Raw genomic sequence first — 21345 nt, forward strand, 5'->3', positions numbered from 1 at the left:
TTTAAAACCCATTGTTTAGAGAAAACAACTGAATGATCCTCCATTCCCAAGAGAAATGAATTTAAATTCACACAAGTTACTTTTGATGCGGGTTTTCTTGAGGTAAATTTTACGATTCGCGGAATTACAAGTTCGCAAAAATACGAAAAGATTTTGTATGCGGATTTAACTTGCTACATTAGTTAGCTAATGTTGCTAACTAGTAGACTTAGTTTGGAAGCTGAATTAAATTTTTACTTCGGATTCACACAAACAAAATTTAATGATTTAAATAAACGTATGGTTCTTTGAATCATTGGCAGCTGCACGATTGTGAACTGAGAGAACTTGTCTTCATGCTCCCCTTGACATATAAAATTCAAAACAAAACTATCAACAATATATTTGTCATGAAATGGGCTTATATTGCACGCAATTTGCTGTTATAATGAAAATGTTGATAAAAGTCGTCAAACATTTTGAAAGGACATGTATTTAAAATAATTGAAAAACATGTAATTTTTTTTCATCACCCGGGCGCTTTGCATGGGACGAAGGGGAGGGGGGTAGGTAAATGCTACGTTTTTTACGAGGGGGAGGTTAGAATTTTGTGACCAAATGCTACGAGGGAGGAGGGAGGGGTCAAAATCGCCGAAAAAAAGCTACATCATTTGTGTACGGCCCCTATTCGTAAATCTGCCAAAAATAGATTAGATGCTTTCATTTCGTGAACTAAAAACATGGTGACTTGCTGAACGAAAATTTTCGTTATTTTCAAATATTTAGTGTACAATGCACGAATGCTTCATTAGTCGTACGATTTCATTTCCGTTCACCGAACAAACTTTTCGTATGTTTTTTCATCCGATCTTTAAGGATCGATGCTTGGCAATATCGATTTTTTATATTAAAGAGATCGATCTGGCAAAATGAAGTAAAGCCGTTGGTCCCCGGTCTATGAATTTGGTGGATCGATATCTAGTCCAGATAGTAAAGTCACCTCTCTGGCGTCGGTAAAGAAGAAGTGATCCAACTTCTATACTCTTACTAACAAAAATATCCTCCTCCTGTGACACTTGTGGAGTGCGCAGTAGTATATACGGCCTCTAGCAAAAGCAAGTATCGGACTAACCATTCCTTCCCTTTCCTTCCGCGATCTACGTTCGGGCCTGGACGGCGCCGGTATTGATCAATACTGTAGGATTACCAGGAGTTGCACATTGAAAGATGTTTCGCTATTCCCAAGCATAATTATCTACTTATTCTCTGTGCAACTTCAGCTAGTCCAGATCGATAACGGAGTAGCAGCCAGGGGTGGTCGCACAAGCTCAAGCTCAAAGAGATCGATCTGGCAAAATGATTTGTTCAATTACCGTATTTTGTACAACAAAGCCATCCAAGAAAAATTGAATAAATGGTCCTGCGACAAAAAAATACACTGAAAAAATTGTATTGTATTGTATTGAAATTGTACCTGTTATTGCGTCGTGGAGAACTAATCAGCAAAAACAATTTCTAACAGTAACTTAAAACATGTCATACTATTTGACAGACAAAACTATAATTTTATTACAGAATATAATTCTAAATGTCATTTCAAATCAAAATGCATTCAACGCAAACCTTCCAAAATGTGATAGTTTTCGAGATTTTTGGAAGACAACATCATCTCCTTCACACAACGGAACAACCAGTGCCAATCAAATCGTCAATCGCATCCGCACTACCGCTTGTCAGAAGAAAAGGAACCAAAGAGCATTCTTCAAAGAACGAGCCCGGACTTAAGTCCATATATGATGGTTACGGGATATTCTCGCTAGTATTTTTATCGTATCAGCCGAGCTATCAGAGACATTTTTTGCGAGATTTTAGGTGATTTGAACGAAAAATTAATTTTTGACAGCTTTTTTAGGGCATAACTCAAGTGTTTTTTGCATAATTTGATCATAGGAGCTACATCCGGTTTTTCGTTTTTCGAAGAAAAGGTTGATTTTGTGCATCGCATTACTTCATCAAAATTATCCATGTAGTTAAATAACATCGTAAAATCGTAAAAAAAATTATATATTGTCTTTGACTAAAATAAGTCACTAAACCAACTGTTTAGATATTGTTTGTCGTGAAAAAAAATTGTTGAAAAGTTAATTCTCCATAATTACTTCTAGGAGATTTAATTACCAAAATTATTACATCAAAAGATGCGCTTTTTTTTTTTTTTATTCATTTCGTTTATTTGATAGGCACAAATGCGTTAGCTTGGCGGTGCCAAATTCTTTTGTTTTTACATTTTGTATATTTTAAAACTAGGAGGTTACAATGTTGAAATATTTTTTTAAAAAAGAAAAATTTTACAGCTATCTTAAGACTAGAAATAAGATTCTATATACAAGAGAGGGGGCGAAAGATTTTTTTTATGAAAAAATTTTAAAACAAGGAATTCAATAGTAATAATTTTTAGGAAATATTTACAGTTATCTTAAAACTAACAATATAGTTTGGTACACAAAAGGGGGAACAAATATTTATGAGAAAATTCGCAGGTGTTTTAAGACTAGGGATACAATTCTATTTACAAGATGGGGGACAATAGTTTTAACAAAGAGGTAAAATTACAACTATCTTAAAACTAGGAATACAGAATACAAATTTGAACTTTTTTAGCGGAGACTTATGCTTGGTCAAGATATTCAGAGGGGGGGCTGTAGAAGCAGTTGTATCAAGGACAGGGGAGAGAAAGCGTAGATGGTGACCGGGAGAGAAGAGCAAAACTTGCAACTTTCGCTCAAACGGGAGATCAGCGAAAGATTACCGCCTCAGTCTAGTAGGTCGGATTGGCGGATGGTATTCTTCGGACCCGCGGGGAATCCTTCAAAAGTCATCGGACCTTGAGTCGCTCTCGCTTCAGTTTCCGTAGTGGTAAGTGCGACGGCGGTTACATAGTTGCAGTCTGGAGCTGATCGGTCCCACAAGGCAAGAGAAAGCTTCTAAAACGAGAAATAAAAAGAGAGGGGCTAAATTGGGATATTTGTCGTTTTTAGGAAAGTATAAATAAAGGACATATAGGGGAAATCACGATTTGCCAGTATATCTCGGACTGGGACATTGGGTGGTCTACCTCGGGCCCGAAGGGAATCCTTTAACTGAGACCTGGCGTCCAAGTACCCGGCGCATACCCAGACAACGTGCTCGATGTCGTGATAGCCCTCGTCACAAGCGCACAGACTACTCTCCGCAAGCCCAATACGCCGCAGATGCGCATCCAAGGTGTAGTGGTTGGACATAAGTCGGGACATTACACGAATAAAATCCCGACCCACATCCATCCCCCTGAACCAAGGCTTCGTTGATACCTTTGGGATAATGGAATGTAGCCATCGTCCAAGTTCACCATTGCTCCACGAGGTTTGCCAACTGTTGAGTGTCCTCTGACGACAAATACTAAAAAATTCGTTGAAGCAGATTGGTCTTTCGTATATGTCACCATTTAATGCGCCCACCTTTGCTAATGAGTCGGCCTTTTCATTGCCCGGGATAGAACAATGAGAGGGGACCCAAACAAAGGTAATCTTATAAGATTTTTCAGATAACGTACACAAGGACTCCTGTATCTTCCCCAGAAAATACGGTAATTGCTTTTTAGGCTTCACCGCACGAAGAGCCTCGATAGAGCTGAGGCTGTCCGAAACGATGAAGTAGTGATCTGTGGGCAGAGTGTCGATGATCCCAAGGGTGTACTGAATTGCAGCTAACTCTGCGACGTAAACTGAAGCGGGATCATTGAGCTTGAATGAAGCGGTGATAGTATTGTTGAAGATACCGAAGCCAGTGGACCCATCGAGATTTGATCCGTCAGTGTAAAACATTTTGTCGCAGTCGACTTCTCGGAATTTATTATAAAATATATTGGGGATCACCTGCGGGCGTATATGGTCCGGGATTCCACGAATCTCTTCCTTCATGGATGTGTCGAAGAATACAGTAGAATCAGAAGTATCTAGGAAACGGACACGGTTGGGATTGTACGAAGAAGGATTGATGCTCTGTGCCATGTAGTCGAAGTACAAGGACATAAAACGGGTTTGAGAATTAAGCTCGACGAGCCTCTCGAAGTTTTCAATTACCAACGGGTTCAGAATGTCGCATCGGATGAGCAATCGATATGAGAGTTCCCAAAATCGATTTTTTAGCGGAAGAACGCCCGCCAGCACTTCGAGACTCATCGTATGGGTCGAGTGCATGCAACCCAAGGCAATGCGCAAGCAACGATACTGGATTCTCTCCAGTTTGATGAAGTGTATGTTCGCAGCGGATCGGAAACAGAAACACCCGTACTCCATCACCGACAATATCGTTGTTTGGTACAACCTGATCAGGTCTCCTGGGTGAGCACCCCACCATGTTCCAGTTATTGTTCGGAGAAAATTGATCCTTTGTTGGCATTTCTGTTTCAGATACCTAATGTGACATCCCCAGGTACCTTTAGAGTCGAACCAGACCCCGAGATATTTAAATGTGAAAACCTGGTTGATCGTTGCACCCATTAATAGAAGCTGGAGTTGCGCCGGCTCACGCTTCCTAGAAAAAACAACCAACTCAGTTTTCTCCGTGGAGAACTCAATACCCAGCTGAAGAGCCCAAGCAGACAAATTGTCCAAGGTATTTTGTAATGGTCCTTGCAAGTCGGCAGCTTTGGGCCCTGTAACAGAGACCACCCCGTCGTCTGCAAGTTGCCTTAGCGTGCATGAATTGGCAAGACAATCGTCAATGTCATTCACGTAGAAATTGTAGAGCAGGGGACTTAGACATGAGCCCTGGGGAAGACCCATGTAGCTAAATCGCGATGTTGTTAAATCGCCATGCGAAAAGTGCATGTGCTTTTCAGACAACAGGTTTAGCAAAAAGTTATTTAAAATTGGCGAAAGACCATGCTGGTGCAGCTTCTCTGACAGAATGTTGATAGAAACTGAGTCAAAAGCCCCCTTAATATCCAAGAAGACTGATGCCATCTGCTCTTTGTTAGCATAGGCCATTTGGATTTCTGTAGAAAGCAACGCAAGGCAATCGTTCGTCCCTTTGCCTTTGCGGAAGCCAAATTGTGTATCTGACAGTAAGCCATTTGCTTCAACCCAATTGTCGAGGCGAAACAAGATCATTTTCTCGAACAACTTCCGAATACAGGACAGCATTGCAATCGGCCGATATGAGTTGTGGTCGGAGGCTGGTTTTCCTGGTTTTTGGATGGCGATGACCTTCACTTGCCTCCAGTCATGAGGGACAATGTTACCCTCAAGAAACTTGTTAAATAAATTCAACAAGCGCCTTTTTGCAGTGTCAGGTAGATTCTTCAGCAAGTTGAATTTGATTCTGTCTAACCCTGGGGCGTTATTGTTGCATGATAAGAGAGCAAGTGAGAACTCCACCATCGAAAACGGTGTTTCGTTCGCGGTATCGTGAGGAGACGCGGCGCGGTACGTTTTCTGTACCGGGACAGAGTCCGGACAGATCTTCTTGGCGAAAGCAAATATCCAACGGTTTGAATATTCCACGTTCTCGTTGGTACTATTACGGTTACGCATACGTCGAGCCGTACCCCAAAGAGTGCTCATCGCTGTTTCTCTCGTTAACCCGTCGACGAACCGGCGCCAATAACTACGTTTTTTGGCTTTCATTAGACTCTTCATTCGCCTTTCTAACGACGCGTACTGTAGATAGCTAGCGGGTAACCCGTCTTCCCGGAAGGCCTTATATGCAGTGGACTTTTCCGCGTACAGCTCTGAGCACTCTTTATCCCACCACAGGGTGGGAGACCGTCCATGGGTATTCGCGCTGGGTACTGGTTTAGTCTGAGCTTGATTCGCACTGTCGAGAATCAAGCCAGCCAAAAACCTGTACTCTTCCTCCGGAGGAAGCTCTTGGGTGGATTCGATTTTAACGGATATCGCGGTCGCGTAACTCTTCCAATCAATGTTCCGTGTGAGGTCATACGAGACATTGATTGTTTCCGATGGTCTTGAACCGTTAGCAATTGAAATCACGATAGGCAAATGATCGCTACCGTGGGGATCAGGGATCACCTTCCACATGCAATCTAACTGTAGCGATGTCGAGCAAAGCGACAAATCCAACGCGCTTGCGCGTGCTGGTGGTGTAGGAATCCGCGTCATTTCTCCCGTGTTTAAGATGGTCATGTTGAAATTATCGCAAAGATCTTGGATTAATGTTGATCTATTATCATCATGAAGACAGCCCCATACCGTACCGTGCGAGTTAAAGTCTCCCAGAACTAGCCGCGGTGCCGGTAAGGATTCCGTGATATTACAAAGCGTTCGGTGCCCTACCGAGGCTCTAGGAGGAATGTAGATGGAAGCAATGCAAAGGTCTTTACCTTTGATTAAAACTTGACAAGCGACAATTTCAATGCCTGGTGTCGAAGGGAGGTTAATTCGGTTGAAAGAATAGCACTTTTTGATCCCCAAAAGTACTCCTCCATAGGGGTTTTCTCGATCCAGACGAATTATATTAAAGTCGTAGAAGTTGAGATTTATATCGGAAGTTAACCAAGTTTCACATAATGCGAAAGCATCACATTTTAAACTATTTAGTAAAAATTTAAAGGAATCGATTTTCGGGAGGATACTTCTGCTGTTCCACTGTAGAACAGTGATCGAATCGGTGACCTCGTTCGATGACTTAGCCATCGAAGGATACGATCGCTGCAAGGAGGGGCCATTTAGTAGTCAACTGCTTCAAAAATGTTTGCACTATAGGGAGAAAACGTATCAGAAGGCTTTTAAGAGGATCAGTAACATTGAAAGCTGTGAAAATTAAGTCCACTATGTCAGAAAATTTCATTAGTCCGCTACTGGACTGAGTATCTGATTGAAAAAAGGGGACACTTGGGGTTTTTGGTGTCCCTGGAAGTGGTGGGTACTCCTTGTTAGAATTAATATTTCCAAGTCCTGGAGCAAATTGCTTCGGCTTTTGTGCATCACTTCCGTTGGATTTATTGATTGCGGTTGGCGCACTCTGAGTGGACGACACCTTGGCACCCTTACGAGGCAATGTAGGGGAGGCTAGATTTCTCCTCTTCCTGGATTCCCCTGGGTTAACCAATGATGTTCCCTCTTGTGGGTCGTCAGATTCTTGCTCAACGCCAGCCAAAAGAGCAAAGGAATTTTCGGAAGGGACAGATGGCGAAGCATTCTTTAGCATTTCTGCATAAGAGTGCCTCGAGCGATCCTTAAGGGAGCGCTTAATTTTATCCCCGCGCTGCTTGTACGCCGGGCATGACTTAAGAGCATGCGGATGGCCCCCGCAGTAAATACACTTCTCAGTTTCTCCACCGCAAGCGTCATCCTCATGCTCTCCCTCGCATTTGCCGCACCGTTTTTTATTGCCACAATAAGTGGCTGTGTGGCCCAGTTGCTTGCAATTGCTGCAGTTCATTACCCGCGGTACAAATAGGCGAACAGGTAGGCGAACCTTATCCAGGAGGACATAGTTGGGAAGAGCAGATCCGGAGAAAGTCACCCGAATCGAGTCTGACGGAGAATAAGTTGTCTTATCATCTTCAGTTTTTGCGGAATACAATTGCTTGCATTCCAGAATTTTCACCTTTTGAAGTGAAGGGTCCTTAAAGCAGCCAACCCCGTACTTCAACAGGTCTTCGCACTTTAGACCCGGTTCGGCGACGACCCCATCGATCTCCACAACTCTACAAGGCACATACACTTTGAATTGCTTCGTAAAACGCTCGCTGCGAGCAATCTGGTTTGCCTGGTCGAGGTCATTTACTATAACGCGTATCTTATTAGCTCGAACACGTGTTATCTGAGCCACGGACGGGTAGTTGGCAGTCAGCTCCCGTGAGATTTCTAGAATATTGGGCGATTTCGTGTTGGGCCGGAAATACACCACCCAGGGTCCAGTCGAACTGGCTGGGTATGTTTTAATACGGGGAGGACTGGGGGAATCAGGGGAGGGAGTAATTTCGGGTTTATCCGGTATATCCATGGGAATATCATTCCCATCCAATGTTACTTCGCCCTCGGCCATTTAGGCACGAGGATAACACGTGGTGTAAACGAGAGATGAAACTTATATTCAGGGGAAAGGGCAGAAGTAGAGACCGATCGGGGAAAGGGAAATGAAAGAAAAAAAATACTTAGCTTATATAGCGGCGATTCCGGCTATTCTGGTATTCACTTCACCAGCCTGGGCACCGGCGAACAAAGACTGCCTCGAACAATGGTTGACCTTCACTGACAATTTATTCTTGTTCACTTTATGCACAGCACCAGAAAACGAACTGCTTCGATCGAGAGCTCGGAGAGTTATGAAAAAGATGCGCTTATTTAAGTTGGAAAGCTTCTTTGAGGTTGTTAAAGCTCCAAAGTTGATGCTTTCGAAATTATTTCATCTTGACCGTTAGAAAAACTTTCGAACATTTATTCCACTTTAAACGTGCACTTTGTATTTTTATCTAGTGACAAAGTGTCTTAATTGACATATTGTAAAAAAAATAATAAAAGTACCTGTAAGACTAATTTTGTTTCTGAACTTTTAATAATTTATTAAACTAAAAGGAAATTAAAGCGTTTACGGAAAATCAACGATTTTCTTCAAAATTACCCCTCCCCCCCCAAACTCAATTTTCTGGCTACGCCACTGAATAGAAGCGAAAAAATATTTGTTTATTGAATATTATCGGAAAAGAAATCAAATTACTCCAAATTTAGATTGTTCCTCACGAAGATAACCAAATATGCCACACTCTCCTATTACCACACTCCCCTAAATTCCTCTAAATAGCATCCTCGAGCAAAAATTTTATCCTATCGTGATTGTTAACGCTTATAAACTGAAATGAAAACGAACAAAGTTAAATATTTTGGCAGCTTTACTATTTTATCCTAATACCGAGAATACTCCGGGAACTCAAACCCTCATAACTCTGGTCACAAATGCGTGCAGTGGAAAAAACTAGTTGCGTTTGATTTCTTATCAAATTCCGCAACTTCTTATATATAAATAACGATAGGAATCCTGCAGCGATTAATTAACCCTTTGCGACGCGATATTTTTTTCATTGTTAAAACTGTTATTTTTAGCTTTATATAGGTGTTCGGGGTCGCTGGTTCCGATTCTGACGTCGAAAATGTAAAATTCAAAACGGCGGATCCAAATATGGCGACTGTGCTTGGCTAAATTTCATGTTTTTTTTTGTATTGGCATAAAACGCGTCTTACAAGGGGGTTTTCGAGGTCGCTGATTCTGACGTCGAAAATGTAAAATTCAAAACGGCGGATTCATTTCATGTTTTTTATATTTATTTTTTAATTTAATTTCGTGAAAATTAGTTGCCATTTTGTAGGCGCCATTTTGAATTTTCGAATTCTAATATCAGAATCGTAATCAGCGACCCCAAAAACTCTCGAAAATCGAGTTTTATGCTCATTGAACAAATTTCGTAAAAAATAGCTGCCATTATGTAGCCGCCATTTTGAATTTCCAAATTCTGTTATCAGAATTGTAATCAGCGAGCTGAAAAACCGCATAATCTAGTTTTATGCTAGTGACGAGTTTCGCGCCGTATACAGAGTTGGCAGCAACCTATCAGATTTTAATGAAATTTTACATGAGAACTGTGTCACAAAAATCCACTATGTATACTTTGTTTTTCCAAAAAGGATCTAGACTGCCTTTGGAAAGGGTCAAACTGTTTTGCCAATTTCTTTTTTCAAATGGCTATAGTCTAAAAATGACAAATCCAACAAAAAATGTTGTAGGAGTGATTTTCACAAAATTAGTCAAATTTTAAAATAAAAATATTGAAAAAATTCTTTATCGACTCCTACGCTGAAAAAAATCGATTTTAAAAGTTTAAAGTCGATTTACGAAAAAACCCATCTTTGATTTGGATGAAATTTTGTTCCAAGATAAGTAATTATGTTCCCCACCTACCCTACCGTCAAAAATTCAAATTGGGCACTCTCAAGGTAAAAAAGTTATTTGAAAAAAACTTTTCCTTGTCCAAACAGAATTTATTTTCAGTGTATTTTTATTCGGGGTCCATAGCCCAGAGACCAGAACCCAGAATCCTGAGGAGAGAACCCAGATTCCAGAGTCCAAAGTCCAGAGTCCCGAGGAGAGAGACCAGAATCAAGAGTCGCGAGTCCTTAACCCAAAATACTGGGACGAATCTGGAGTCAAGAATCCAGAGCACAGTGTCGAGAATGCAGAATCAAGAGTCCAGAGTCCATAACGCAGCGATCAGAACCCAGAGTTCCGAAGACAGAGTTCAGAGTCCAGAATCCAGAGTTCCGCGAACAGAGTTCAGAGTCCAGAACGCAGAGTTTAGAGCCCAGAGTTCAGATGCCAGAGCCCAGAGTACAAAACCTAGAGTCCAGAGCTCAGAAATCAGAAACCAGAGTCTAAAGTTCTTATCGCAAAATACTGAGCCCAGAGTCCTCAGCACATAATCCAGAGCACAGAGCCCAAAGTTTAGAGCCCCTAACCCAGAATAGGAAGACCAGAGTTTAGAGTCTAGATTCTAGAGCTCAGAGTCCAGAATCCAGAGTTCAGATTTGATAATCCAGAGCTTAGATTCCATAGCCCAGCGACCAGAACCCAGAGTCCCGAGGAGAGAGCCCAGAATCCAGAGTTCCAAGTGCAGAGTGTATAGTCTAGAGTTTAGAGTCCAGAGTTCACAGTTCAGAGTCCATAGTCCAGAATCAAGACCCAGACCCCATAGCTCAGAGGCCACAGTCTACAGTCCAGAGCCAACAGCGCAGTAGCACAATAGCACAGAATCTCGTGGCGAGAGTTCAGAATCCAGAGTTAAGAATGCAGAGTCCAGAGTTCAGAAAGCAGAGAACAGAGTCGAGAATCCTGGGTCCAGAGTCCAGAGTCCTCAACCCAAATTACTGCGAATCCAGAGCCCGAAGTACTTAACCCAAAATACTGAGGCAAGAGCTCAGACTCCGGAGCACAGAGCCCAGAACCCAGAGGCCAGAATCCAGCGTCCATAACACAGAATCTCGAGGCGAGAGTCCAGAGTCCAGAACACAGTGTGAAGAGTGTAGCATCCAGAGTTCAAAGTCCAGAATCTAGAGCTCAGAGTCCAGAGACGAGAATCCAGAGACCAGAGCTCAATGTCCAGAGCCCAGAGTCCAGAACACAGAGTCCAGAGACCAGAATCCGGAGTCCAGAAACAGAGTCCTCAACCCAAAATACTGAGCTCAGTGTCCCTAGTTCAGTGCCCAGAGTCCAGAGCCCCGAATCCAGAACACAGAGCCTAGAGATCAGAATACAGAGTCTCCAGAGGAGAGAGCCCACAGTCCAGAATCCAGAGACCCGCAGCCAGAGCCTGAAATTCAGAGTCCAGAGTCTAGAGTTCAAATTCCAGAGTGAAGAATCAAGACCCCAGATACCAGAGCCCATGGTTCAGAGTCCAGAGTGCACAGTACAGAAATTCGAGACCAGCGCAAAGAGTCCATCATCCAGCGATTAGAGTAAAGAGTCCAGAATTTAAAGTTCATCTCTGCATATAACTGTTTATCTCTGCATATAACTTGATGCTGTTTAACTTTGATTTATACAATTGATCCATAATGATAAGTTTACTAGAACTACTCTTCACAACTGTTGTTACTAGACTACTTTAAGGCCTTAGTTTCATAGTACTGTTATTTGGTAAAATGAGTATGGATACAACTAATAAAAATGCACTGAAAAAAAAATCTGTTTAGACAAGGAAAAGTTTTTCTTTCAAATGATTTTTTTTCCTTGAGAGTGCCCAACTTAAATTTTTGACGATAGCTGGGGAATAGAACAACCTATCTTAAAAAACATCATATACAAACCAAAAATGGGTTTTATTTGTAAATCTATTCTATTCTATTCTATTCTAACCATTACACATCCAGTATTGAAAAGCATCCTGGAAAACACTGCAGTTATTCTGTAGTGTTTTTCTTGTCAATATTAATATTTAAAGCATATTTTCATATGTCGCAAATATTAAAACGGCCAGACTTACTGTGCAGGGTTGGGTTTGAAGATGTTTCAAAAATAGACGGCTATTAAATTATTCATTTAATGAATAACTCAATTAACGAATTGTTTAGAATCTTAAAGGGGGAAAGAAACGAGGACAACCGTACCGACCGTTTCAGTTTGAAGGGGATATAATAAAGTGGGAGTGACTTTGCTAAGAAGGTTAATGTCACTCCTTTGGTCCTTTGGGATGGAACAGAGGTATTTACACCTTGCCCTGGCTAAATGGGTTTTATTTTTAAATCGACTTTAAACTTTTAAAATCGATATTTTTCTGTGATTTTTCTATATTTTTATTCAAAAATTTGACTATTTTTTTGAAAATCACTGCTACAACATATTTTGTCATGTTTAGACTATAGCCATTTGAAAAATGACTATTTTCAAAAGACAGTCTTGATCATTTTTGGAAAAACAAAGCATGCAAAGTGGCTTTTGTGACAAAGTTCTCATGTACAGAAAGTTTCATTAAAATCTAAGAGGGTGCTGCAAACATTTGTTGGAGTTAGCGTGAAATTCGTCTAGTTAAGTAGTTGTCCCTGTCTCTCAGAATCTTTTATAGACCAACATAATAATAAACTCCATTTTTGCATATTCAGATAATTTTTTTCGAAAAAAAAACTGACCTACGAAAAATTCTGCAAAAAACCTATTATTTAGTTTAATGTTTAAGATACATGCAAAAATTTTTTTAGATCTCTAGGACTTGTAGTTCAGACACAGCCGAATTTATTGTAAAAAACGAGATTTCCGAGTGACATTCACATAATTTTAAGTAACATTCACATAATTTCTTGTACTAGTTGTACTCCTTAAACTTTTAGGGTTGATTAAAAGAAAGAAATCGTATTCACATGTCACCGCTAACTAGAAATCCAATAAAACATAGGAGAAGTAGGTGAAACGTATACGTCCCACTGCCACTGCCTCGCAAAGGGTTAAAGGCCTCTGGGAATCGCATTTTGCCTAATACCGGAATACTCCGGATACTAAAACCCTCGTAACTCTGAACAAAGATGCGCGCAGTGGACAAAACTAGTGGCATTTGATTTCTTATGAAATTCTGCAACTTTTCATATATAAATTATGATAGGTATCCCTTTGGCGACCTCTGGGAATCACTTTTTTCTTAATACCGGAAACACTCCGGATACTAATACTCCCGTAATTCTGGTCACAGATTCGTGCAGTGAACAAAACTAGTTGCGTTTGATTTCTTATCAAATTCCGCAATATTTGATATATAAATTATGATAGAAATCTTGCGGGGACTAATTAAGTGCCTCTTGAGGTCGCTTTTTGTCCACTGTGCAGTGTCGGCAAAACATGATTTATGGCATTTAATTCCAACTATCGAACTTTGAACAGCTATAATTTGTTATAGAATCATAGTAACATACATTCTTCGACAAAGTTGTTCTGCATATCTTGGACTAAACCTTTATCTAATTAGTTACGTACTGCCGGAAGAATTGTAGTCTGAATAATTGAAAATGCAACGCAATGCGATATACCAGGTCAAAACCAATCGACCCCAAATTTCTCACAGTTTTTTGAGACCCCAAATGAAACCAAAAAAAGTGCTATGCTGAAGAAACGATTTTTTGCACCACCCAAATAATACATACGTGTAGACAGTCGATGAACCACGGAAACCTGAATAAAAAATTTGTTTCTCCCGATTTTTTAGAAGAAAACTTTTGCTTAAAAATATGAGGTTTTCTAATTTTAATGACGCCATTTTCAGAAATGCAAACTTTTTTTAATTCTATTAGCCCATCGAGTAACTACAAGTCTAATTTTTTTTAAATCCTATTGAATTTCCTACTTTAGACAATTCTTTCAAGAGTAATCATATCAACGTTGGCGCTCCTCAACATGGAAATGGTTGGACTTCTGCTCCTGGAACGCTAGTACGTGTGAATCTGCCTGGCTGAAAAAACTTTTTTTTTGTTCATAATGAATGTATAAATTATACCTTAACATTACACAAGAGGTTTATTGTTAGTTTGCCTTCAAAATCGTAAATCAAAATTACTTTCGATTTGAGCAGACGCTCCTCTTAAGCTATGATATTTTTTTTGTTTCAAGTGCTTCAGTGTGGACACGTAGCTTATTAAGTTCTTGGCTGGCGAGCCATTGTTTATAGATGCAAGGTGTACTATGAATGTAATAGGCATTTCCACAATTTTATTGAAAATAACCAGCCATGGAGTCATAATTTTGGAAAATGAGAAAGGCCCAATTGCACAACTAGGTGTATTAAAACAGGTTTCAAGCTATAATTCAGTTATCTAAAAATATTCAAATAATTTTAATGTAATTTTCAAATACTAAAAAATTCTTCATAAACTGAAAATTCCTAAAACTTCTCTAGCTTCTTGTGCTTTTAATGGTACCACTAGTGCATACAATTAGTTTAAAGTCATATCTAACGTGAATGTGGGGCTTTTGGAATCCCATTGCGCTCGTGCTTAAATTATAATACCTGAAATGAGCACCCTGTTGGCGACACAAGTCGGTTGGTTGATGGCCTCGGTACGAATACAAGGTTTACTTGACGCTATCAATTCTACACCTATCGGATGCAAATCAAATAATCTTTAAGTTGTTATTTAATTTAGAAACACATTTTTAATCTTCAATAAGTTAAACATAAATTATTTATTTTGTCAAGATTCACAACTACCGTAAAACTAGAAATGCCGCAATAGTTTCAGTCAGGGGATGAATTTTTCAAATGCGTTTTTGGTTGTATTTAAAGGTCTACTACAACTACTTTATATATTGACGAAACAACCTACGTTCATGGAAATAGTACCTGGAAAATAGAGCATGGCTCATAACTCTCTACTCTTATCATTATTAACGCACAACTATTGAATATTCTCACTGCCGTTGGGCAGAATCAAGAGCAAGGCTTACAATAATTTTTCAAACCAGGAAACAATCATACCAACTGTAAACCTCACTGTAAAGCTCGCTGACATTTAAACTCCATAAATTAACACTTTCAATTAATGGTAATCTGCCAACCAGTCAGTGGAATGCAAACTGTAAGCCCATAAACAACAGGTTAGCTGAATGAACCTTGATTAGATCTTTAGCTGTCAAGTGTAGCAATCATAACGTTTACCTAGCAAAAAACCTCGACTCAAATTATTGACAAGAAAACTCATTATCTGCACTTTTAAGCATTAAACGATCATTAATTGAACACGCATCAAGCATTGATTGGGGCGGACAGATTGCTGATATGAAAATAGTGAGCTTCTCGTTCGCCTCGAGCATATTGAATTTCCGTCGATGAACAGCGCAAACCCCAAATCAATGAAAATGAATCTGGCCGGGAACCAGTTTGTTCTCAGCACGAAGCAAAATATTGCAATACAAGGTACATCGGTCTTTGGGTGGCCAAATGGGCCATTAAGCTTGTACCTTTTTATTCGCAAGTCAATTATGTAAGATTTTTCTTATGACCAAGAAGGACGAACCGACCGAGAGGTGGCAATCGATGATGCACACAGTCAATTATACAATTAAGGTCACCGCTGGAAGATGTCAGTAATACTCGCTGGCTTCAGGATTGCTGTAGAGGTTGAAATGCGGGTTCATGCGGCCGATAAAAAACCGAACTCGATGTGTGAGAATAATTGTAATAAACGAGTATTATTTTTTTTCTCTTTTGTTTCAGGGTCGCGATGCCACTCCGTACCTGGAACGGAATCGAGTAGGACGCGATGCAATCGATTCTGCCGCTGCCCTCACCGACATGGGCAAGTATCTATTCCGAGAGCGAAGACTGCCGGTGTACGACATTGCGGTTGCCATCACGAAGTAAGTATGAGACCATTGAGAACTACACGTACGTGACGGTGCAACCCACGTTGGTTGAGAGACAGGATACAACCCAGAAAGGACTCGCACGCACCTGACGGAACCGCCTTCCGAAGAATGCCGAACCAAGCATATATGCACTAAAAAAACTACTCACTTTGACAATGAAATCGCACGAACGAGATGTGAGCCGGACTTACAAAGATGGGAGGAAAGAGCGATGGAGCATGAACTCAGAGTTCAAAGCCTGGCTCAAAGAACTCTATCTCGTTGACATTCTGACGGAAACGACAGCTATATAACTGCGTCTTTATTAACTCTATCCACATTAAGCTCAAAATTTGCATCACATTCATTTTCTTGTTTCCGTAACAAATCTTTTCGACCTCGTACTCAACACATCCTCTGACAAACATGTTTTCGAAATTAGTTTGACTAACTTTAATTGAGCTCTTTCGCAGGTATGATATGTGCCGAAGAAGGAAAGGCGGTCGTTGTACGAAAGGCACAGCTGGTAAACAAATTTGTTACGTCATTCTATTCCCCAAAATTTAGCCAGTATTCTCTAAATACGATTATTCTAATTACTAATTTCTTCGTCCTTTTAATTGCATCTAATTGGTTTCATTAAACTTCAACTTATTGCTTAAAGCAGATGAAGGGCAAGCTTTCCAATAGGGATACTGTTTGTTTTGATTTCTCTGTTAAAATAGCCTATTGGAAACCTGCTGCATCGTTAAGTGATCGGTTTTTAATTCACATTCGCTCTCTCCAATTTATTCACCAACTATTTCATCCAGAATTGGTTATCTAACCCGGCGAGTACAATGTTACGATAACAGCTTACCTGGACAACTACTAACACCGTAAACACGCGCGACGTCCTGCTGCGGTAGTTCCGAACTGCACATAACCGAGTTTCCTTCCCGCAATCCCTGCAACAGAACCCGATGGGAAGTGAAACACAAATCAGATAATGTCTGATACTAACGAAACAACTACAACAAAAACAAGAACAACAACAACAGTGGAACTACACACAAGACACAACACACGATTCCTTTATATTTTCCCTTTACACTCGCACCCTTTCGAGAGCGGAAGAGAGAAAAAACATAATCTCCACAATCACCGAATTCACGTTTTGTTTTATTAAAAGCTGGAAATTATTACCTTTTACAGACTAGATATGTGTAGAAGACAGTATGCAAATGACGCGTGTAATCGCGGTACCGCAGGTAATTATAGGCCAACAAGTCGGCAGCAATTTCCTTCTTTTCTAGCACCAACAATTTTGCAATTTTCTGTCCTCTCTCTCTCTGTTTGTCTGTCTGTCTGTCTGTCTGTCATTTTATCTATCTGAAGCTAGAAAGACAAATCTTTTCAAACTTCATAGACAATCTTTCCCTTCAATTGTCAGATGATTCATTCTACTTCTTAAATAGATTGCCTGAATGCTGCTTACTTCAACAAATATCCTTCTGTACAAAATTAATAACCATTCTTCAATTCGAACTCTAAGCTTTGTTACTATTCTTCGCATCAAAACAAATTTAAAATTCCTAAAGTAGCTTCAATTCTTCCTGACAAATCGACAGGAACTTGCACCAATTTTCTAAATCATTCACTATCATCAGCCTTCTCAGTGTACAGTTTCTCACTTCGTCTAGTGTAGCACTTATTCGTGTGTGTATTTCATCCAATTTCTGATTGGCAAAATTTGTAAAAATATGTTTAAATGATGCAAAATTGTTCATTTTGTGTGCGTTGCTGTGGTATTATGATATCGATCACGGTAGATCTAGGGGAAAGTGTTGTAAATAATGTAGAAAGAAGTAGTACTATAGTAGAGAGTATGGGATACTACGTAAGTACAAGTATAAGATAAGCAGGGAAACCACAGAAAATTTCAAATGCGTTAATTGTAGTGGAAACCATAAATCGAATTTCTGGGCATGTCCTATTCGAGAAAAAAATATAAATTTTCGTTCAAAGTTACAAAAGTAACAAAGAAAAAAATTCCCTACTTCTTCAGGTACACTTCAAGAAAACAAGTTTAAACGTGTTAAGCCGCTTCAAAATAGAAACACAACTTCTCTATCTATACAAAGATTATCCAGCATCCTACGATGGTGCGTCATCTTATGCTTCAGTGGCAAGTAATACGGCTAAAAGAACGATGACTACCACGCCTCCAATTTCGTTTTCACACAACGTTTCCTTTGCTCCTGCCGATCTAGGTAGCATAACAGAAGAAAAATTGAATTTCTTACAACAACCAATGTTTCAATTGATGACTGCAATGCTAAATTTTACCTTCATGTTTGAAGCTTTTCAAACTGGGTGGGAATTTTCTAACAAAATTGTAATGAATTTAAAGTTTAATATTGATTTTAAATAATCAGTTAAATTTATTAAATTGGAAAGCTTGTTCATTAAAAATATGCGAGGGCGAATTTCTCAACTTGTTGAGAAATTGAAGAGTAACAATTGTTGGTTTCAGCGTAGGAATAGCAATAGCGGGTTAATCGCAAAATCAAACATCGCGTCTTGCCGTCTTTTGTCGCCGAGGTGATCGAGAGTTTGGGTACCGATCTTGGTATCATTTTTATTGCTGCAGCATATTTGCTTTTTCAATGTGCTGGTGAGCAAACTAAGCCTAAAAGAAACGAAAGCTATTAAATTGAAAGACGGATAGATGCTTCAGGCTCATATGTACATGATCGTGGTTTTCAGTTCTCAGTTTATAGCTCTTTTGCTCTAGAATACATGTCCGTCTTCCGATTTCAAAGCTTTCGTTTCACTTAGTCTAAAATTTGACGAAAATAGCCAACAAAATCTCTACAGTACAATTTTGCGACTATTAAACCATGTTTATAACGAAGATGCCACTGTAGAGTTAGATTGCCGAAAACGAGAAATAACGATACAACCAAGTAAGCTAGTTTACGAGTGATTAACCCTGTAATGCACAACTTTCTTTGCACAAATTCATTTATAACGGGTGCTCAATAAAAAAAAATGAGAATTTTTTCAGTCATGTAGTAAAAAAACAAAAAAAATCAACGCATTCAGTATTTTTTATTAACCCTCCGGAAGTCGCCCAAATGGTCCACTGAACGAGCAGCCGCAAGTGCGCCAAAACGATTTCGCTAGATTTTCAGAGCAGCAGCGCACTAGCGCGACTTCCGGAAGGTTAAAAACAAAAACGTCGATGAATATTGGAGTAGGGGCCCTGGTCAGCAGTACGACTCAACTTAGTCGATGCTCTCACTCTCACTGCCACTGACGTCCATCTTCTGGGTACAATTCCGGATCCTGGTGGTCAACTGCTTCGTATCCTTGGCCTGCTAATTATCTTTGTACACTGTGGCACTGAGGGAGCCGAAAAATTCCTCAATGCGTCGGCACTGGGGTAAGTTGGTCGGGTTCCTTTTTTCGGCACGTACGGTATCTTTTTCTGCTCAAGATACTCCAGCGTCTTCTTGGCGTAATGGGAAGACGCCTTGTCCAGCCAGTATCTTCTTCCGAGAGATGATGTCCTCCGTCTTGAGGGCTCGGTGAATCAATGGTATGGGAGCAGTGATATTTTCAGCCGGCGTCACACAAACTCGTTCCGTCCTCGTTGACAGGATCCGAGCGACAAGAAATATGCCACTCATTTTTAAGGAGTCCAGAGAGCAATTTTCTTGGAGAAAAAAAAATTCGCTCTTTACTTTAATTACAGAAAGGTATTGAAATCATTCTCATTTTTTATTGAACACCCGTTACCTACACGGATACGAAAAACTACCAAAAGTTGAGCTCTTTTGACTCAATCTCGAGGTATCGTGGAATAAGGTAAAATTAGGTAAATCGTGTAGAAGGTAGTTTCTCTTTAACCACGGCAAAAATCACAACTCATTGAGAGGTTTTTTATACTGAACCTTGAGTTAAATATACTTAAATTTAAGTTGAATCTGCCTAATTTTGAATATACTACAAACAACTCAAAAGTACCTTATTCCATGGTAGACCTGGACTGAGTCGAATCTCTCTCTTTCTTTTTGACATCACTCATAAGTGCGAAAGCGACGCAAAACACAAAACTACCAAAATTTAAGTAAAAAAAAAACTTATTCTATGGGTTGTTTTATTTTTCCGTGTGCCAATGTGGTATATACAGGTGTGGCTAAGGTGGCACTTTGGTATTCGTAAGATAAATCTTACATGAGTGGTGTGAGTGATCTCAGAATGAATCTTGCTTGCTTTCGTCATACCGTTTGTTCCGCTCAGATGGAATCGCGTGAACGCTATGACGTCGACTCGTTGTTCTTTTGGATTGTTTACATATTTTTGGTTGCCAACATTAGCAAACCGTGTGTTCTGCCACACCTGTATATACCACATTGGTTACTTACTACACCCAAAAGATGCAAATAATTCATTAAAACGTTTGGGGAATATTCCGAATACGAATCATGCCTTATTTGCATTGAAGTCCAAATAGGGCATCGGAATTATACCACCACAACATAATCCATGATGAAACAAAATTGAATTAGAATACACGATACAGTATGATAAACTCGCTTGTAAAAGTGTTATTCCATTTTGCTTACTTGGCTTTTGCCCTACAATGTGTATTCTTCACAAATATGTCTCATTGGTATGTGTACAAACTTCCGTCATCACAGACAGTGACGCTTTTTTGTCTGCAAATAATTCAATTTCCTGCATGCTATAGACTTTTCTACGGCTCATGTACGTACACGTCACATGGCACAAATACTGTATTAGTGAAAATAATAAACAAAGACGGCAAAAGCAAGTGGGATTGTTTTCAACCAAGAAACTGCATTAGTTTCGTGAGACCGGTCGACAAGAACTCAATGCCCCGGTACACATTCAACCTGTTCACGAATATTTGTGTGAATTACGCAGTGAGCTTTTCCCACAGCAAATGCTGTTTGCTGAAACATTTTCGCTCTCTCAGTCATCGATCCATCAAAGAGTGTAAACAAAAGGTTTGTGCACCAGTGCTCGATCTTGATTTTCAATTGTCATTCAACAGAATGGTAAAGTGCACTGGAATGACATTTCCGAGGAAAAGTACAATCAATATGATCAAATGACACTTCTACTCGAAAGAGTCACCACCTGCAAAACCACATTAAAGGTTGCTATTTTTCACAGAGTTGCTATTCCTGCAGAACCAAAAAATGATCTAATGATCTAAATTTGGCTATCAATCTAAACTTCCGTTCAATTTTGTAAGCCTATTAACAACCTACAAATCACTGTTATATTTGGGTTTGAGGGAACGCCGGGTATATACACAGCAAAAAAAAATATGAAAATTAACTTAAGTGTATTTCAAAATATCGCAGAAAAGCTATTCGTGAAATTATGTTTACGAGTAAATTTACGCTATAATGAATTCACATTTATGAATTCTAAAAATCATGCAAATATGTATGTTCCTATGGAAAT

General features: G+C 39.7%; 1 protein-coding gene across 3 annotated transcripts in view; it reads left to right on the forward strand.

Moving 5' to 3' along the window:
- LOC131692460 (A disintegrin and metalloproteinase with thrombospondin motifs like) overlaps positions 1–21345 on the forward strand; it is a 571945-nt gene that overhangs the window by 519537 nt on the left and 31063 nt on the right. For 2 of the 3 annotated variants that reach the window (XM_058979517.1, XM_058979519.1), the window contains exons 7-8: positions 15731–15873; positions 17056–17111. In XM_058979517.1, coding sequence (XP_058835500.1) covers positions 15731–15873; positions 17056–17111 — 199 coding nt within the window. Of the gene's footprint in view, positions 1–15730; positions 15874–16334; positions 16388–17055; positions 17112–21345 lie in introns of all 3 variants that reach the window. The other variant, XM_058979518.1, reaches the window with a different exon arrangement.

Source organism: Topomyia yanbarensis, chromosome 3, assembly GCF_030247195.1.
Source record: "Topomyia yanbarensis strain Yona2022 chromosome 3, ASM3024719v1, whole genome shotgun sequence".
Lineage (NCBI taxonomy): Eukaryota > Metazoa > Arthropoda > Insecta > Diptera > Culicidae > Topomyia > Topomyia yanbarensis.